This window comes from Leuciscus leuciscus (genome assembly GCF_965113295.1).
Source record: "Leuciscus leuciscus genome assembly, chromosome: 3".
Taxonomy (NCBI): domain Eukaryota; kingdom Metazoa; phylum Chordata; class Actinopteri; order Cypriniformes; family Leuciscidae; genus Leuciscus; species Leuciscus leuciscus.
The window spans coordinates 5,956,216-5,972,965 of NC_138727.1; the positions used below are offsets into that span (position 1 = coordinate 5,956,216).

Consider the following 16,750-nt stretch of genomic DNA (forward strand, 5'->3'; position numbering starts at 1 on the left):
AAGTACATGCAATTCCTTCCAATACAGAAAAGATTTTAGATTGATTTAATAATACTTTAGAGGATAATAACTATTATGATCTAAATCTTCTGTAAGATATTGGATATTATCGACACTATTTAATCATAAGCTTTTATGCTAATAATTGTATTTAAATGAATTTAATGGTTACCCAATTAAAATGGTGTAAATGTAATCCATGCAAAATGTTTATCTACAGAAAGAGCATTAATATGGCAAATACTAATAATTAAAAATTGTATTTAGATAAATGCTTTTATATCTAGACTTCTTAGTCACTTTTTGTAGAGCAACACATTTATACTTGCATAATAAATGTGCATTATAAACAATAAAATCTTGATTTATAATAATATTAACACTTATATTAATTTGATATATTTATTACCCCAATTTAAATGGGGTATTGGACTGTACATCATGCTAAACTGTCTTCTGGAATGTTCCAGCATTGTATTATTTTTTTATTGCAGAACAATAACGACATGCACATAAAGAGGATCATGGTGTATTCAACTATTATATATTACATTCATAATATCATCAAAGGAATCAACAGGAAAAAAATAAAGCAAAATGTGTATGGGGATAACTTACAATAAATTCCACACACAAAAAAAGGATACAACAATTCTATACATCTCTTTTGCTTTCTTATTTCTTGCATCTTTTAGGGCTGCAATATAATGCTTAAGTTCAATTTTAAATAATATAATGTTAGGTTTATTATTAGCCCATTTCTGTTTGTGTATATGGTATTTTCCATACATAATTAAGTCAATCACCAAATTTTGCTCCAAACTATTATTTTTATATAACAGAAATATATCTTTACCAGATCTTACATTTTTGTGAGTTTAAATATTACATGTTCAATATCAATCCAAAACAATTGTGTAAAGGCACATTCAAAGAATAAATGTTTTATGGATTCTAGTTTATGCCAGCATTGTATGGGTTAACCCGGCAGCCGTAATTTACGTCACGGTTACGTTTTCTTTGTACACGGAAGAAAAGACACCGGAGAAATCAGCGGAGGAGGAGGACAAGGAGAGCTGTAAGGTAAACAGAGTCTCACTTTAATCCTTTGATTAGATCTAGATACTAGATGGCTCGACATCAGCTTCAAGTAACCGGCTAAAAACCTAATCTGAATATTATGGGTCTCGCTCGCTCAATTCACTGCCTGTGAAACACAAAACAGATGTTCTTGAAGAGTCATGCCACGTTTACTGCGGATCTCGATCGATGTGTAGGACATGACTCAGAATTATACATCAGAATGTAGTCATGAATAATACATTCACTGTAAATTCAACGTGTATTTTCCCAGCAACTCTATCAGGTGTCTATCAAGTCGCATGTGTCAACAGCGCACGCCATAAAGAAATATATAAAGAGCCAATCAGAAAGCTCTGTTCTAGTCGTGAATAATTTATTTTAGTGGAAAATTGGGCAGTGGCTTATGTGAACAGGCAATATTCAATTGACTTTTGTTCAGTTGGGCTAAATTGTCTTGCTTTTAAAATAAATAATATTTTTATTTATAGGATTTAGTGTATTTTCTTATGCCGCTTTACAGAAATCAAGAAAAGAGGATATTCTTAAATTCTTAATAATACTCCTATAATTTATAATTTACTGACAATTTTCATTTTTGGGTGAACTAACCCTTTAAATAACCCCAGTTACATATGTGTGGATATTGAAAATTGTCATAGGGTCATACAGCTGTTGAATATAAATATAAATAATGCAGGATTTATTATAAAATATGCTGTAATTACAACAGATTTTGTTATCAACACATATTTCATGTATTTGTAGTAGACTAAAACAACAATGCTTCAAAAAATACTGAATCTTACACTCTCTAGATTAATTTTATATAGCCTTCAACGTCAGTCCTACACATTGCTCCATCCTGAATATGGAATAGAATAAAGAACAGAACAGATGAATATGGAATAAAGAAAATTCTGAAAAGAATATGAATGTAAGAAGTAATCGAGTCATGATCTCTTTCAGTGCCTCTCCTCCATCTATGGTTGGTCTTAAGCAATGCTCCAAAGAACATGGGACAAGCTTTGTGTATCTGCTCACGCAGTGTCATCACAATTGACAACAAGAGATACTTCTTCATCCAGAAACTAGAAGAAGGGTAAGGCTGAAATGCTCGAAAACGTACTGGAATTGTGTGAGTCCAACAATGTCTCCAATTATCTTTGATGATTATGCATGATAATATTCATTCATTCAGCAAATTCTCCGCTCCTTCTAGAGGTTTCAGCTATGTTGACCTGGTAGAGGGTGCACAAGATGGACGCTTCTATGCTCTGAAGCGAATCCTTTGCCATGACCGCGAGGCCCGTAAGGAGGCTCAGACCGAGGTGGAGATGCACCGGCTCTTCAACCACCCCAACATCCTCAGCCTGACCTCGCACACCTTCATGGATCGCGGCGGGAAGTGTGAGGCCTGGCTGTTGCTCCCGTACATCAGTGTAAGTGGTCAGTCTGTGTTCTGCTTTCCGTTCCAGTGAGTTCTGAGGTGTGCAGTGTTTCACTTCCTGAATTGTTCCTGTGCAGAAGGGAAGTCTGTGGTCCGTTCTTGAGAAGCTGCGGGATAAGGGGAGCTCTATGACCGAGAGTCGCATCTTGCACATCCTGCATGGCATCTGTGAAGGCCTCAAAGCAATTCATGACAAAGGCTATGCACACAGGTACTGACAATTCATTCATCCTGAACCCCCGGTTTCACAGACAAGGCTTAAAGGGTTAGTTCACCCAAAAATGAAAATTCTGTCAGTAATTACTCACCCTCATGTTGTTTCAACCCTGTAAGACCTTCGTTCATCTTCGGAACACAAATTAAGATATTTTTGATTAAATCTGAGAGCCGTCTCACTCCTCCATAGGCTTCTAAGACACTTTAACTTGCTGGCCCAGAAAATGCATTAAAGAGATCGTTAATATAGTCCAAGTGACTACAGTGGCTCAATCTTAAGTTTATAAAGCGACGAGAATACTTTTTGTGCGCAAAAACAAACAAAAAATTACAACTTTATTCCACTATTCATTTCCTTCTCTCTGGGCCTCGAGTTTTTTCACGTAGTGTAACTGCGTTGCGCTTCTGTGTTGCACGTCACACGTAGGCTCACTATTGGCCGACGCTGGTCATGTGTGTGATGCGTGTAATGCACAACACAGAAGCGCTACGCAGTTACACTACGTGAAAAAACTCGAGGCCCAGAGAGAAGGAAATGAATAGTGGAATAAAGTTGTAATTTTTTGTTTGTTTTTGCGCACAAAAAGTATTCTCGTCGCTTTATAAACTTAAGATTGAGCCACTGTAGTCACTTGGACTATATTAACGATCTCTTTAATGCATTTTCTGGGCCAGCAAGTTATAATGTCTTAGAAGCCTATGGAGGAGTGAGCCAGCTCTCAGATTTAATCAAAAATATCTTAATTTGTGTTTCGAAGATGAACGAAGGTCTTACGGGGTTGGAACAACATGAGGGTGAGTAATTACTGACATAATTTTCATTTTTGGGTGAACTAACCCTTTAAAGCTACAATATGCCATTTTTTTCGCCGCTAGGGGTCGCTAACCTCTTACAATAACAAAGGCGTATGTTGATGACGCATAAGCAGAATTATGGAACTTTCCGTCATGCCGAAGGATCTAATAATGTTTATGGATGAGTGAATACATTGATGTTTTTAACATGACTGTGGTATGAAGCAGGGCGCGAGTGCTAATGAGAGACAGATATCAGCACCACACGCGAGTCTCGCGGATACAAAGGAATGAAGACATTTAATTCTACCGAACTACCCGCAAGTGCTGACTAATACTCACACAGGTCAGTTTATTAGACGAATGAAACTTGTGAGGTAACGCAGCGCTGTTTCACTTGGTCTACACTATCACACTAAACAGCATTTGAGTGTGTTGAAAGTTATAATGTTATTATGTGTTAGTTTATCTGTATGAGACTAGTAGTAAGCTAGATCGACATTAGAATAACATACTGATCATAACATTTCATCATGTTGAGCTATATAACATTGATTAGTTTGCTCACCTCTACATTGGCGCGTCTCTGTCAAGTCGAAGTTAGTCGCGGACGCTAGCTCTCGGTATCTCGAAAACGCTACGCTGATATTGATCCTCGTTTTAGCTCTCCTTTTGTCCCAAAGTCTGCTTGCCATGGTCCATAATGTTTGAACGAAACAACAACAGCGCGAGCGCGCCGCTAGACGTAACGCAGTTGTCCACGTCTGTCGCCATGGTTACTATGGCAGTACAAGCGGAAACCAGGGATAACGCGGATATTACGTCATCGACAGGCGACAAGTGGGACGAGCCATTTATTTAAAATTGGAATTTCTCTGAAATAAAAAATCTTTGGGAACTTTTGGGATATTGTAAGTACACAACTGCAGGAAATATATCACACTGTGCATTTGATTTTTGGATATTTTATTACAAAAATCTTACATATTGTAGCTTTAACCTAGTCCCAGACTAAATTGCATGTTTGAGCTGTTTTAACTGAAAGCAACTTGCACTGATATATCTTAAAATATGTCACTGCAATTGTTTTGTCTCAAGATTCACACCAATAATGATTTTTTTTTTTCTAAGGCACGTTAATAAAAGCTACTTAAATGTCCTAATTGGACTAAGGTCTAGTCCTGGCTTAATCTAAGCCTTGTCTGTGGAACCGGGCCTATATGTTTAGTTTTGCCTTGGTTCTGCATTGAAGATTGGAACATGTAAAGGGATAGTTCACCCAAAAATGAAAATTCTCTCATCGATTATTCACCCTCAAGTGGTTCCAAACCTGTATGCATTTCTTTATTCTGCTGAACACAAAGGATATTTTGAAGAATGTCGGTAACTAAACAGTTGATATCCATAGTATTTATTTATTTATTTATTTTGTGCCATACTATGAAAGTCAATGGGGCTTATCAATTGTTCAACTGTTACCCATATTCCTCAAAATATCTTCTTTTCATTTTGGGGTGAACTTTAACTACATTAATGAACATGGACTAACAATGAGCAATTCTTCTACAGCATTTAATAATGTTTTGTAATATTAATTTCAACATTTACTAATAGGTAGTTACTTAATTCACCATGAACAGCATCCATGATAAAATATGGCCATGTTTAATAAATAAAGAAATGTATTCATAATAATATTATATGTGTCCAATTTCCCACTAAAACAAATTATTTACAGTATATAATAGAGTATTCGTTTTAAATGCTGCTTATATTTTTTCTATATTTCTATACTATTATAGTATTTACTAATGTTTTGAATTAGCTTGAGTTTTCACATTAATTTTTGTTTAAATTTGGGTGGTTTTGTTATGTGCTTTTGTCATTTTTATTCTTTTTTTAATATTTCTATTTAGCTTTATTTGTATTATATTTTTAGCTTCAGTCATCTTAGTACTTAATTCTTTTATTTCAGTTAGTTACCAAGGCAACAAATTTTTGATGTAATTATTATATCTAATATTTTGATTTTTTGAATATTTTGAACTTAATATTTGATCTAATATTATTTTTATTTCAGCTGTATTTAAAAAAGAAAATTATTTTTAGTATTTTTAGGTAACGAGAACACTGCTGATTCAATATGATTTTATTGCTGAAATTATACATTTGGCATACTGTAAATATTTTATGTAATTAATATTTTATGCAGGCTAGACTTAATAACCACACTGTAAAATCAGCTTGAAACACAATATCCTGCCTGAGTAAATCCCTGAAGAAAAGATGGAGTATCCATCATCCAACATAGACTGAAGACCTGAAGTAAAAAAAAAAAAAAAAAAAAAAAAAAAAATATATATATATATATATTAGTAGACAACAAAAGCTGGCCTGATGCTTAACTGCTGACAAAAATCCTCTGGAGGAATATACTGTTTTCAGTCTGAAATATGTGGCTGTTTTTTCCTGTTCTTATTACATCTCTAACATGAGTTTTATTTCTGAATACAGAGATTTGAAACCCACCAACGTTTTACTGGATGACAACGATCAGCCTTTTTTAATGGACTTGGGCTCCATGAACAAGGCCAGGATTGAAGTTCGAGGATCACGTGAAGCCATGACCATCCAGGTTAGAGCTGAAATATCAAGCAGCACTTACTCGAGAGTTACCAGTGTAAGGGTGGATTTCCTGCAGGGGTTCAGGCTGCAAGACTGCCAAATGACTAAAGAAATGTTATTAGCAAGATGGTAGAAAACTGTACATTTCTTGTCTATTCCACCCACTGCCACTTATACCAACGACGGAAATAAGCGCAGTTACAATAGCTTAATATGTGGGAGAGCGTTGCTATAGAGAGTGACAATATTGTATTGCAATAGGTAGCACTTCAAAGTCAATACCAAATCAAAACTATTTAGCACATTCGTTATAATTTAAAAGGTTTAAAGGGTTAGTTCACCCAAAAATGAAAATTCTGTCAGTAATTACTCACCCTCATGTTATTCCAACCCCGTAAGACCTTCGTTCATCTTCGGAACACAAATTAAGATATTTTTGATTAAATCTGAGAGCTGGCTCACTCCTCCATAGGCTTCTAAGACGCTATAACTTGCTGGCCCAGAAAATGCATTAAAGAGATCATTAATATAGTCCAAGTGACTACAGTGGCTCAATCTTAAGTTTATAAAGCGACGAGAATACTTTTTGTGCACAAAAAACAACAAAAATAACGACTTTATTCCACTATTCATTTCGTTCTCTCTGGGCCTCGAGTTTTTTCACGTAGTGTAACTGCGTAGCGCATCTGTGTTGTGCATCACACACATGACCAGCGTCGGCCAATAGTGAGCTTACGTGTGACGTACAACACAGACGCGCTACGCAGTTACACTACGTGAAAAAACTCGAGGCCCAGAGAGAAGGAAATGAATAGTGGAATAAAGTCGTTATTTTTGTTGTTTGTTGTGCATCACACACATGACCAGCGTCGGCCAATAGTGAGCTTACGTGTGACGTACAACACAGACGCGCTACGCAGTTACACTACGTGAAAAAACTCGAGGCCCAGAGAGAAGGAAATGAATAGTGGAATAAAGTCGTTATTTTTGTTGTTTTTTGCGCACAAAAAGTATTCTCGTCGCTTTATAAACTTAAGATTGAGCCACTGTAGTCACTTGGACTATATTAACGATGTCTTTAATGCATTTTCTGGGCCAGCAAGTTATAGTGTCTTAGAAGCCTATGGAGGAGTGAGCCAGCTCTCAGATTTAATCAAAAATATCTTAATTTGTGTTCCGAAGATGAACGAAGGTCTTACGGGGTTGGAATAACATGAGGGTGAGTAATTACTGACAGAATTTTCATTTTTGGGTGAACTAACGCTTTAATGACAAAATATGGTTATGGTTACACTTAAAATAGTTACAAAATAGATGTATGAGATGATGATAACTTATACCATTAATCTTACCCAGCATGTATAATATTACCAGAGAGAGAGATAAAGAGAGGGAGACAAAGAAAAGAGAAGGTACAGGAAGAGAGCCCCAAGAAAGGGACCCAGAGAAGAAGAGAGCCAGAGCATAAAAGAGACAGAGCAAGAGTTACAATCTTCTTTTATCCTTTCCCTGACCATGTGAATTTAACCCAAACGTGAGACGTTCAAACTGACCAATCAGATAATTCCAACTTCCCCCATTGTACTAAAAGTGTGACAATTCATAGACTCCCAAAGTACAAACATCTTGGCCAACAGGCCTCGATCACTATCAGACCCAGAAGGCTGAACGATTAATCGCACTTTCCATGTAATCGCACTTAAATCGAGATGGCTAATCGCAATTTTAGAATCGCAAAGGCTGCGATTATTTTTTTATGCGCAGTTTGTCATTGATGTACGGCTCTGTAAACGCTGCTCCTTATGAAAGCACTGTGAGTTTGAGTCACTTATAACGTGCATTTGAAAAAACAACACGCGTCATACATCTTTCCAAAACATGAGAAGCATTTATGAACCTCGTTCAACAACAGACAACATTTAATAATATGCATTTACTCTAAACTCAGTTCATAACGACAGCTGAGCTCCTCCTTCTGTGAGATGATGTGCCTTTTTACACAGAATAAGGCATTCGTATTTATAAGTCATGTTTAATCAAAGTGTTTCAATCTTCTGTTTAATCAGCTACATCGATAGGGATTTCCTGGAATGATGAGCATTATTGTAGGCATATTTATCGTGTTTGCATTAGAGCGCCCTCTGGCGTTCAAATGGGGCAGTATTTACTACCAGTAAAGTTACTACCTTGGTTCATTTCAAATATCTTGGATTATTTTCAATCCCACACCAGTAGCTATGTTTCCATCCAAACTTGTGCGCAAAATTGGAATATCGCATAAAATATTTGCGAATAAATCAACGTTTCCATACCCATGTGTTCAAGAGATCAAAATTGTCACTTCCTGGGAAATTGGTGCAAAGTATCTGTTATAAAAATGGAAGTTTCTGCAAACGCGCAGACGAAACGCAATAAACGCCATCATGTTATCTTGCGTTCGGATTCCTGGTGTTTGAGAACGCCATCATGTGAGACACTTCTGGGAGGAAATTAAACCAAATCATTCTGATGACAGACGTTCCCTGGTCCCCAGTGTGCATACTAACCATCCTAAACAGTATGTGAGATTAATAAGTGTGTCAAAAAGCATAGTATGTTGAAAAGAGCATGCCAAAAGGGTGGATCCGTGCCAGTGTTTCCAACTATTTTCAAAGGAAAGTAGCTAACGCCTTCCCTAAAAGTCGCTAAATGTCGCTAGATGACGTCATACGTCAATTAGCATATTCATTACGTCATCGCTCCGTACTTGCGTTCTGCCTGCCTAATGTGTTTTCTCTCTAAATTAATGCTCACATACTGTATTTAATATAATATAATATAATATAATATAATATAATATAATATAATATAATATAATATAATATAGCCGAATGTCAAATAAAGCTTTTCTCATTTCCTATGTTTTTGTTTGTCAGACAAAAGAATGAGTAGCTACTGTATGATATAGTGAATAACTACATTTTGTATAGGCCTATGTGGAAAATTATCTGAATTGAGAGAGTTCGGGAACCGGATGAGCTAAAGCTCTGTGATAGTGAGTATTACAAGTATTAAGCATAAGAAAGGAAATTAAAATGGTCAAACTAAATTCTTTAAATATAAAACAAAAGAAAAGCAGATAAGTGATAAGTCCGTGCCGTGCTGCTGCTCCTCTCAGCCATTCACTAAACGGGGAACACTGATCCGTGCTCCCTCTTAACGGCTAATATTACCCACAACCCATTGCGCATTGGAGGAGGATTCGGTTCAGAACTACCAACACCAATAAGAAGTGTTTAAAAAACAGTTACGAACATGGCTGATGTGTGTGTGACCGACAGTTAAGTAGAGAGGTTTAGATAAAGGGGTTTGAGTGAATAATAACCAACATTTAACCTGATAAAACAAATTATTTAATGTTATCAGGGTTTGAAATTAACACCCGCCAAATGTGGGTAAAAATGAACTTTGCCGGCTAACGCTCAGTTATTATGTTTACTCACTTTGCTGGGGAAGTTTGTGTAAGCCAAATCTGCACGGATTTAGCGCAAATACTCAACTCGTGAGTCATCGTGATCTATTAAATACAGCGTATTGCACAGAATCTGTGCATTTCTGGCTTACTTGAACACAGACGTCACTAAGCAACACATAACGGCGCGCTTGTTCACTTGCATTAAAGCAATAGCGAAGATTTAGAGAAGGAAATGAATAGTGGAATAAAGTCGTTATTTTTGTTGTTTTTTTGCGCACAAAAAGTATTCTCGTCGCTTTATAAACTTAAGATTGAGCCACTGTAGTCACTTGGACTATATTAATGATCTCTTTAATGCATTTTCTGGGCCAGCAAGTTATAGTGTCTTAGAAGCCTATGGAGGAGTGAGCCAGCTCTCAGATTTAATCAAAAATATCTTAATTTGTGTTCCGAAGATGAACGAAGGTCTTATGGGGTTGGAACAACATGAGGGGGAGTAATTACTGACAGAATTTTCATTTTTTAACAGAAAATACATATTGCTATTTTCCAACATCCTACATGTTCTTCACATCATCCTACGTTTCTCCACCTAAAACACATGTTTGGTATAAAAAAAAGATGAGAATAAATGAGAAAAGGAGGAGATTGCTGGATGACAGGATGTTGTTTTAGTAAGAAATGAATGTATGAAAATATATAAAAGCTGTGACGTAGTTAATCTGGTTAATTTCTTCTTCTTTTTGGCTAGTAGAAGTTCTGCATTGGCCGGTAACTTAAAAATTCTGTTAATTTCAAACCCTGAATGTTATCTATGTTATATTTCAGTTGCAATAACAATGTGAAGTTTTCTAAACATCCGTTTGGCTCTTAAATGCATCTTTATACAAAAATATGAGGTGAGTTCTCCGCATGAAAGACCCACGACTGGCCGATCAACGCGCTACTTCTTTTCTCTTCAATTCGGTGCGAAATTAAATGAAATTAAAGATGATTGACAGGCCAGTTTACGGCGACAGGATGCACGTAACTATGCGACAGCGCGTCCATTAAAAACTTGTGATAGTATGTCCAAAGCTTGTCTACTCTTTTGCTACACGCTCACAAATAAAAGTACATACTTTTAGGGCATAGTATAAGTAGGCTCAGGCATTTTAGAAAGATCACACATTTGAGATGCTGGAAATTAACTTTTTTTTTTTTGTTGCACATCAAGGGATTAATTTGTAAATGTGTTTCCGTTGTAGTTTATGTGCATTAAATTTGTATCCTCAATTGAGTGCATAAGTTTTTTTTAATGTGCATCTTTGCATTTCCATCCAATATTTTTCTTTTTTGCGATATTACAAAATGCGCATAAAAATAGGTGGATTGAAACATAGCTAGAAAAACAAAACATTAAATCAATCCTCTTTTGTTTATGCGTTCCCTTTCAGGACTGGGCTGCTCAGAGGTGCACCATCTCATACAGAGCACCAGAGCTCTTTAATGTGGAGAGCCACTGTATCATTGATGAGAGAACAGATATTTGGGTAATTCTCTTTTTTTAATGTGTTTTGTGTGGGTGTAATAGTAACTTTTCAGCTGTTCTTTCACAAAAACAACATAACTGTGTCTGCACAGGTCTAATGTTTGTAAACTTCATCCTTCATCTTTTCATCTCTGCTCTTTCTGATCAGCATGATGTTATGTCTATGTCAGTCTGTTATGTCTGCTGTCATCATGTTATCTCAATGTCTGTTATGTCTATGTCAGTCTGTTATGTCTGTTATGTCTATGTCAGTCTGTTATGTCTATGTCAGTCTGTTATGTCTGCTGCAGGTATCATTTGTTTGTTTTTCTGCCTGTAGTCTCTAGGTTGTGTGCTGTACTGTATGATGATGCTGGAGGGACCGTATGACTTGATATTTCAGAAGGGTGACAGCGTGGCTCTCGCCGTCCAGAATCCAGTCTCCATTCCACAGCCTTGCAGGTGATCTTGAGATTATTCAGTGTTATTCTGTAAAATTCAACCGCTTTGGACCTCATCGGTAGAGGGAGCTCGTTGCAGTGCCAGACCAAATATTTTGTAGATGTTTGTCAATCAAATGTAATATATATTGTAATATTATATTTAAATAGTATTATAAAATTAAATTTTAAACTAATTTTCCCACATTGTGTAACTTTTGGAATATTATTATTTTTTAAATAATCTTATAGTATTACATTTTCAGCAAATTTTCAAGAATATTTTATATTTTAAATATTATTGTTATATTATATTTTAAACAGATTTTGCCTCATTAACAAAATTATACATAAGAAATTGTGTAACTTAATGTCTGCATTAACTTAATTTTAATTTTAAAATTAAAATTTGTTTTATTTCAAATATATATAAAAAAAAAATATATATATATATGCATTTCATATATATATATATATATATATATATATATGCATATATATATATATATATATATATCAAAATAGACTCTAATATTATATTTTAAATGAATATTCCCACATTTAAATATTTTAAACTTACTTAAATGTGGAATATTATATTTAAAATAATATTATATTATTTTTTAAATATAATAAAAGACATTATAATATTAATATTAATTTATATTAATTTATATTTTAAACAAAGTTTCCCTCCTTTTTTATTTTAAATGTAGAATGTTATATTTTAAATACAATTATAAATATGTCTTTTAAACCAATTTTTCCCACTTTTTTTTTTTACATAAGTTTACAACGTTTTGGAAAATATGTTTAAAATTATGTACACTCACAAGAGATTATGAAGACTAAGCTGTTTCAGATCATATTACCAGTCGAATTCATTTCAGAAAACCACTTGTTAAAGTTTTCTAATGGTAACATATTTTAGCATGTAACCGGAGAAAAGCTACCTGCAACCATGTCTTTATCTTTGACACAGTTATTCTCAAGGTCTTCAAACCCTTCTCAGCTCCACTATGGTGACCAATCCTCAGGAAAGGCCCATAATCAGCTGGGTGCTTGACCAGGTCCAGAACCTTCGGGATTCAGACGGTACAGATATAGAGACCAACAGAGTATGATGCTTCCACTGAGATGTCATGCCTGTTTTCTAGTGGACTCTGGACTTTTTGGACTATGCACTCTCTCTCTCTTCCGGACTAAAATCACAAGCCTTGCAAACATTTGCTCTCTCTTACCTCAGTGAGCTCAGCATGCCATGGATACACACGCATCTTTGTTGGTGAATCTCATATTTCACCTGAAAATCTATATTAAGCAAATGATCTGATGATATTGGAGTGAAATATGAGGCATGTTCCTGATTAAGCCACGCAAACAAACCACACAGGAGAGGGCAAAAACTGTGTTCACTACAATGGCAGCGTTATCACAGGCACCTGTTACATAGCATCAAACTGGTTGCTTTCGGATTGTAATTTGGCTTCTGTGTCTTTTCTAAGCTTGGAACCAAAAATTATTTATGAGGGTTTTATAGAGTGCTGCGGGGATGACATCAAAACCCGGAAGATTTTGGCCAGTGGTTCCCTAAGGATTTTCCTTACGCAACTTATGAGTAAAATAAGGACTGTGGTAAACATAACTTAATGATACTTGGACATTTCGCTCTACATCGTAAATTACACACACCCATATCGAAAACGTGAATTTTGAAGCTGTTTATTAAAAAATATATATATAATAATAACTAGATAAGAACATTTGGGGTGTGAGTGTATGCGGTTTACTTTGTAGAACAAAATGTCCAAGTATCTCATAAATTGAAAAACCCATTATAAAAACCCTTAGGAAAATGTCGAAAAATTAATCTTCCGGGTTTTGATGTCATCCTTGGCACCACTCAATTGATATTTTAGCTGTTCAAAATGTAATTGACATTAGTTATTTAAACAACACTTCTCTCCTGGTAAAGCAAGACATGCAAGGTTTTTAAGAGCAGAGATGTAGGTACTTTGTGTTGTGAAGGTTCAAAGATAAAACGGACATTGGTCTTTATTTGTGAGAACGGATTTCTGATTTTCATGTGTAAGCATTCTTATGTATGTTGTAGCATTTAAAAAAAAAACTGTTCTGCTCATGTTTAATGAATGAGTCTGGAAAAAATGAAAGAGTAAGTTATTAAGTTTAACTCAGTTGGTTATAGCGCTCGGCTTTTATAAGCAAGTGAAAGTGCTGTTCTGTATAAGACTGCATAACAAACGGTCATGCCTGTGAATATTTAATACTAGTTCACATTACATTGCAAGAATGATGTGTTCACGTTTCTCTTTTTAAGTGGTATAAATTACTGCATAAAGACGAGTTTGTTTTGATTTAGCAAGAAGTTCCTTTCATTGCTTACAGTATTAGGGTGTTCTGTAAAGGAACCGTGTAATAAACAGGTTTTAATGCATTTTAATTCAGCAAGAAATCCACATGGCTATATATATATATAGATAATTTCTGCATTCAGTCATTTGTTTATGTCTGATGAGGCTTGGCTTGTGTGGATGAATCTCGCGGAATCATTTCCAGGTCATATTTTATCTGCAATATCAACAGAAGAAATCGGTATATATTTTGCATTAAAAGGATTAAAATGAAGCCTGTTTTTAGGAATTTTATTTTATTTATTTTTTTATTTTTTTGGGGCATATGTTCAAATGACCCGGACATGTTCACATGATGTCACGAATCACATGCTGTTTCATAATTCAGGACTAAATGTATTGAAGCATTCCATTTACTCTATATTGTAGTTGGAATTTTATCTGTGAACGAGGACCTAAATATGTTTTTATTTTGATTTTATTATTATTTCAGAAAAATTACTTTGATATTCAGATTCACTGCAGATTGCTTTGCGGTGTCTCTCATCATTTTGATTAGAATGTTATGTTTTAAAGGAACATTTTTATCTTGAACTTGCAATTCTGTCCAGGTTTGTTTCTGTTGAGGAATACTTAATTATGCAAGCCTCTTAACTTATAGGATATAAGACTGGAGACATGTCTCTCGGCATTCATTTACGTCATTTGTTCCCTTTGTTTTTTTATAAATGGTGAATAAAGTGATTTAAACAGCGACCGAGGGAATTGGTTTGGTTTTCCTGAAAGTTTCAGTGTCACCACACGAGGGAGATGTTGCTCAACTTGTGTTGTGATCTCTGACCAGTGGAGCAAACTGAAGACGGGGTTTGGTGAGTGTTTAGACATTCTCTGGTGTTTATTGACATTCTGTAATGTTATTGTTCATTTTGATATCTAGTGACATGTAATATGTGTCCCTGAGCCCAGAAAATGGCAATACCATGGTGTTTAATAATCTAATACAGTGTAATACTTCGAAGTAGGCTACTTTGGAGTACAATGCCGTGGTACGTATGCAATTGAGCCATGTAGTAACACTTTACAATAAACAATACATTTTCATTTGTTAACATTAGTTAATGTAGTCTATTAACTAACCACGAGTAATACATTTGTTACTGTATTTGTTCATCTTTGTTAAGGTTAGTTTTAGGGATGGGGCCGATCCGATCCAGTATCGGTATCGGGACCGATACCAGCGTAATTCACGTATCGGATTTTCCCGATCCAACCTGCGGAGATATCCGATATCCTTGAGTCATGTCTGCGCTTTTAACGTTGTCTGCTGAAATGACTCCAAAAGTGATTCCCGCCGGCTAGTCTGCTAGCTGGCTGCAAACTGCGGAATGGATTTCCTGAACGGAGGCGCGGCTCAATGAGACACAGAGTTATGAGACACGCCACCGCTCAGGAAATCCATTCCGCAGTTTGCGGCCGCTGTGTGGAAATTCTTCACACTGGAAACACCGCAGAGCAAGACAGCAAAATGCAATGTTTGCAAAGCCGTAATTCAGAGCTCGTTGAAGCTCCCTCGCGTCGTACAACACAACGAATGCAATCAAACATTTAAAAAAGCACCACGTTACTGTGCGTTCACACCAAACGCGAATAGCGCGTCAAATTCGCGTCTGCCGCGTCTAGTTGGACGCTTGAATATTTTGAATCCATTCGCGCGCCCAGAGCGAAATTGACGCTCGTAAAAAGCAAAAGTTTGAAGCGAAATTGACGCGCGTCTGAGGCGAAATCCGCTTGTCTGTTTGCACATGGCTGATGTTGATCGAGCATTCATCGAGAGAGTTACAGCATCGGAGCGAGGATCACCCTTTAGATAGTGTGTGTGTGTGTGTGTGTAAGATGTTTACACTTGCACTTTTCTTATATTTCAAGACTCAAGTATTTGACATTTTGGGAATGTAATAAATATTGACATGACCTACAGTTGCATATTTGTTTTCAGAATGGGATTTTTCTTGTTAACAGGATTTACTGTTTTTCTGACTTCCTTTTCTGACCTTATACTTACCATACATGCATAAATATGTAGGCCTACATATCATACTTGCCTGTTGAGAGGAGTTTATTTCAGCATCATATAAAATAAACAATAATGATAATAATAATATTAAAGCAAACACAGCTCTGGTATCGGAATAGTATCGGTATCGGCCGATATCCAAATTCAGGTATCGGGATCGGATCTGAAGTGAAAAAATGTGGATCGGTGCATCCCTAGTTAGTTTACTTAGTTTATAAAAATACAGTTGTTTGTTCGTTATATTATAGTGCATTAACTAATGTAAACAAATACAACTTTTTTAAAATAATGTATTAAATGTTGAAATTAACAAATATTAGTAAATGCTGTAGAAGTGTATTTCATTATTAGTTCATAAACTAATGTGGTTAACTAACTGTAAAGTGTTACGTACCATGAATATGTGGAATGACCATTCCTGCAAAAAAACAAAACAAAAAGTTTAAACCAGGCCAAGCTGGTTTTAGCTGGTCTCCCAGGCTGGTTTTAGATTTTTTTTTTATTTTTTATTTTTTTAATCTGACTAGGCTGGTCTGAGCTGCTCAAGCTGGGAGACAGCTAAAAGCAGCTTAAACCAGCTTGGCCAGGCTGGAAGACCATCATAAACCAGCTATGTCCAGCTTAAACCAGCTTTGACCAGTCTTGGCTGGTTTTAGTTTTTTTTTTTTTTTAAGCAGGGATTGAATTACCATCTGATGCATTAACTTACTACGGTACTTTCCACTGTAATTCTA

The 16,750-nt window shown here is 35.7% G+C and overlaps 1 protein-coding gene across 2 annotated transcripts; it reads left to right on the forward strand.

The window, feature by feature from the left end:
* Window positions 1-95: 95 nt before the first annotated feature.
* stk16 (serine/threonine kinase 16) lies at window positions 96-14,698 on the forward strand. Of its 2 annotated transcripts, XM_082163926.1 has the most exons (8): window positions 96-1,083; window positions 2,050-2,182; window positions 2,303-2,522; window positions 2,608-2,741; window positions 6,056-6,176; window positions 11,057-11,152; window positions 11,471-11,592; window positions 12,553-14,698. In XM_082163926.1, the coding sequence occupies exons 2-8, from the start codon at window positions 2,097-2,099 to the stop codon at window positions 12,692-12,694; spliced, it is 921 nt and encodes a 306-aa protein (XP_082020052.1). In that variant the 5' UTR covers window positions 96-1,083; window positions 2,050-2,096; the 3' UTR covers window positions 12,695-14,698. The 2 variants fall into 2 exon arrangements, with proteins under 2 accessions (XP_082020052.1, XP_082020051.1); XM_082163925.1 differs by lacking the exon at window positions 96-1,083 and having other exon boundaries at window positions 1,917-2,182.
* Window positions 14,699-16,750: the final 2,052 nt, after the last annotated feature.

What these genes read in the sequence shown, in the direction of transcription:
- stk16 (XM_082163926.1), top strand. Translation starts at nt 2,097, where the DNA reads ATGGGACAAGCTTTGTGTATCTGCTCACGCAGTGTCATCACAATTGAC. An exon ending in ATCCAGAAACTAGAAGAAGG is followed by an intron (nt 2,183 to 2,302) that starts GTAAGGCTGAAA and finishes CGCTCCTTCTAG; the next exon opens with AGGTTTCAGCTATGTTGACC. An exon ending in GTGAAGCCATGACCATCCAG is followed by an intron (nt 6,177 to 11,056) that starts GTTAGAGCTGAA and finishes GTTCCCTTTCAG; the next exon opens with GACTGGGCTGCTCAGAGGTG.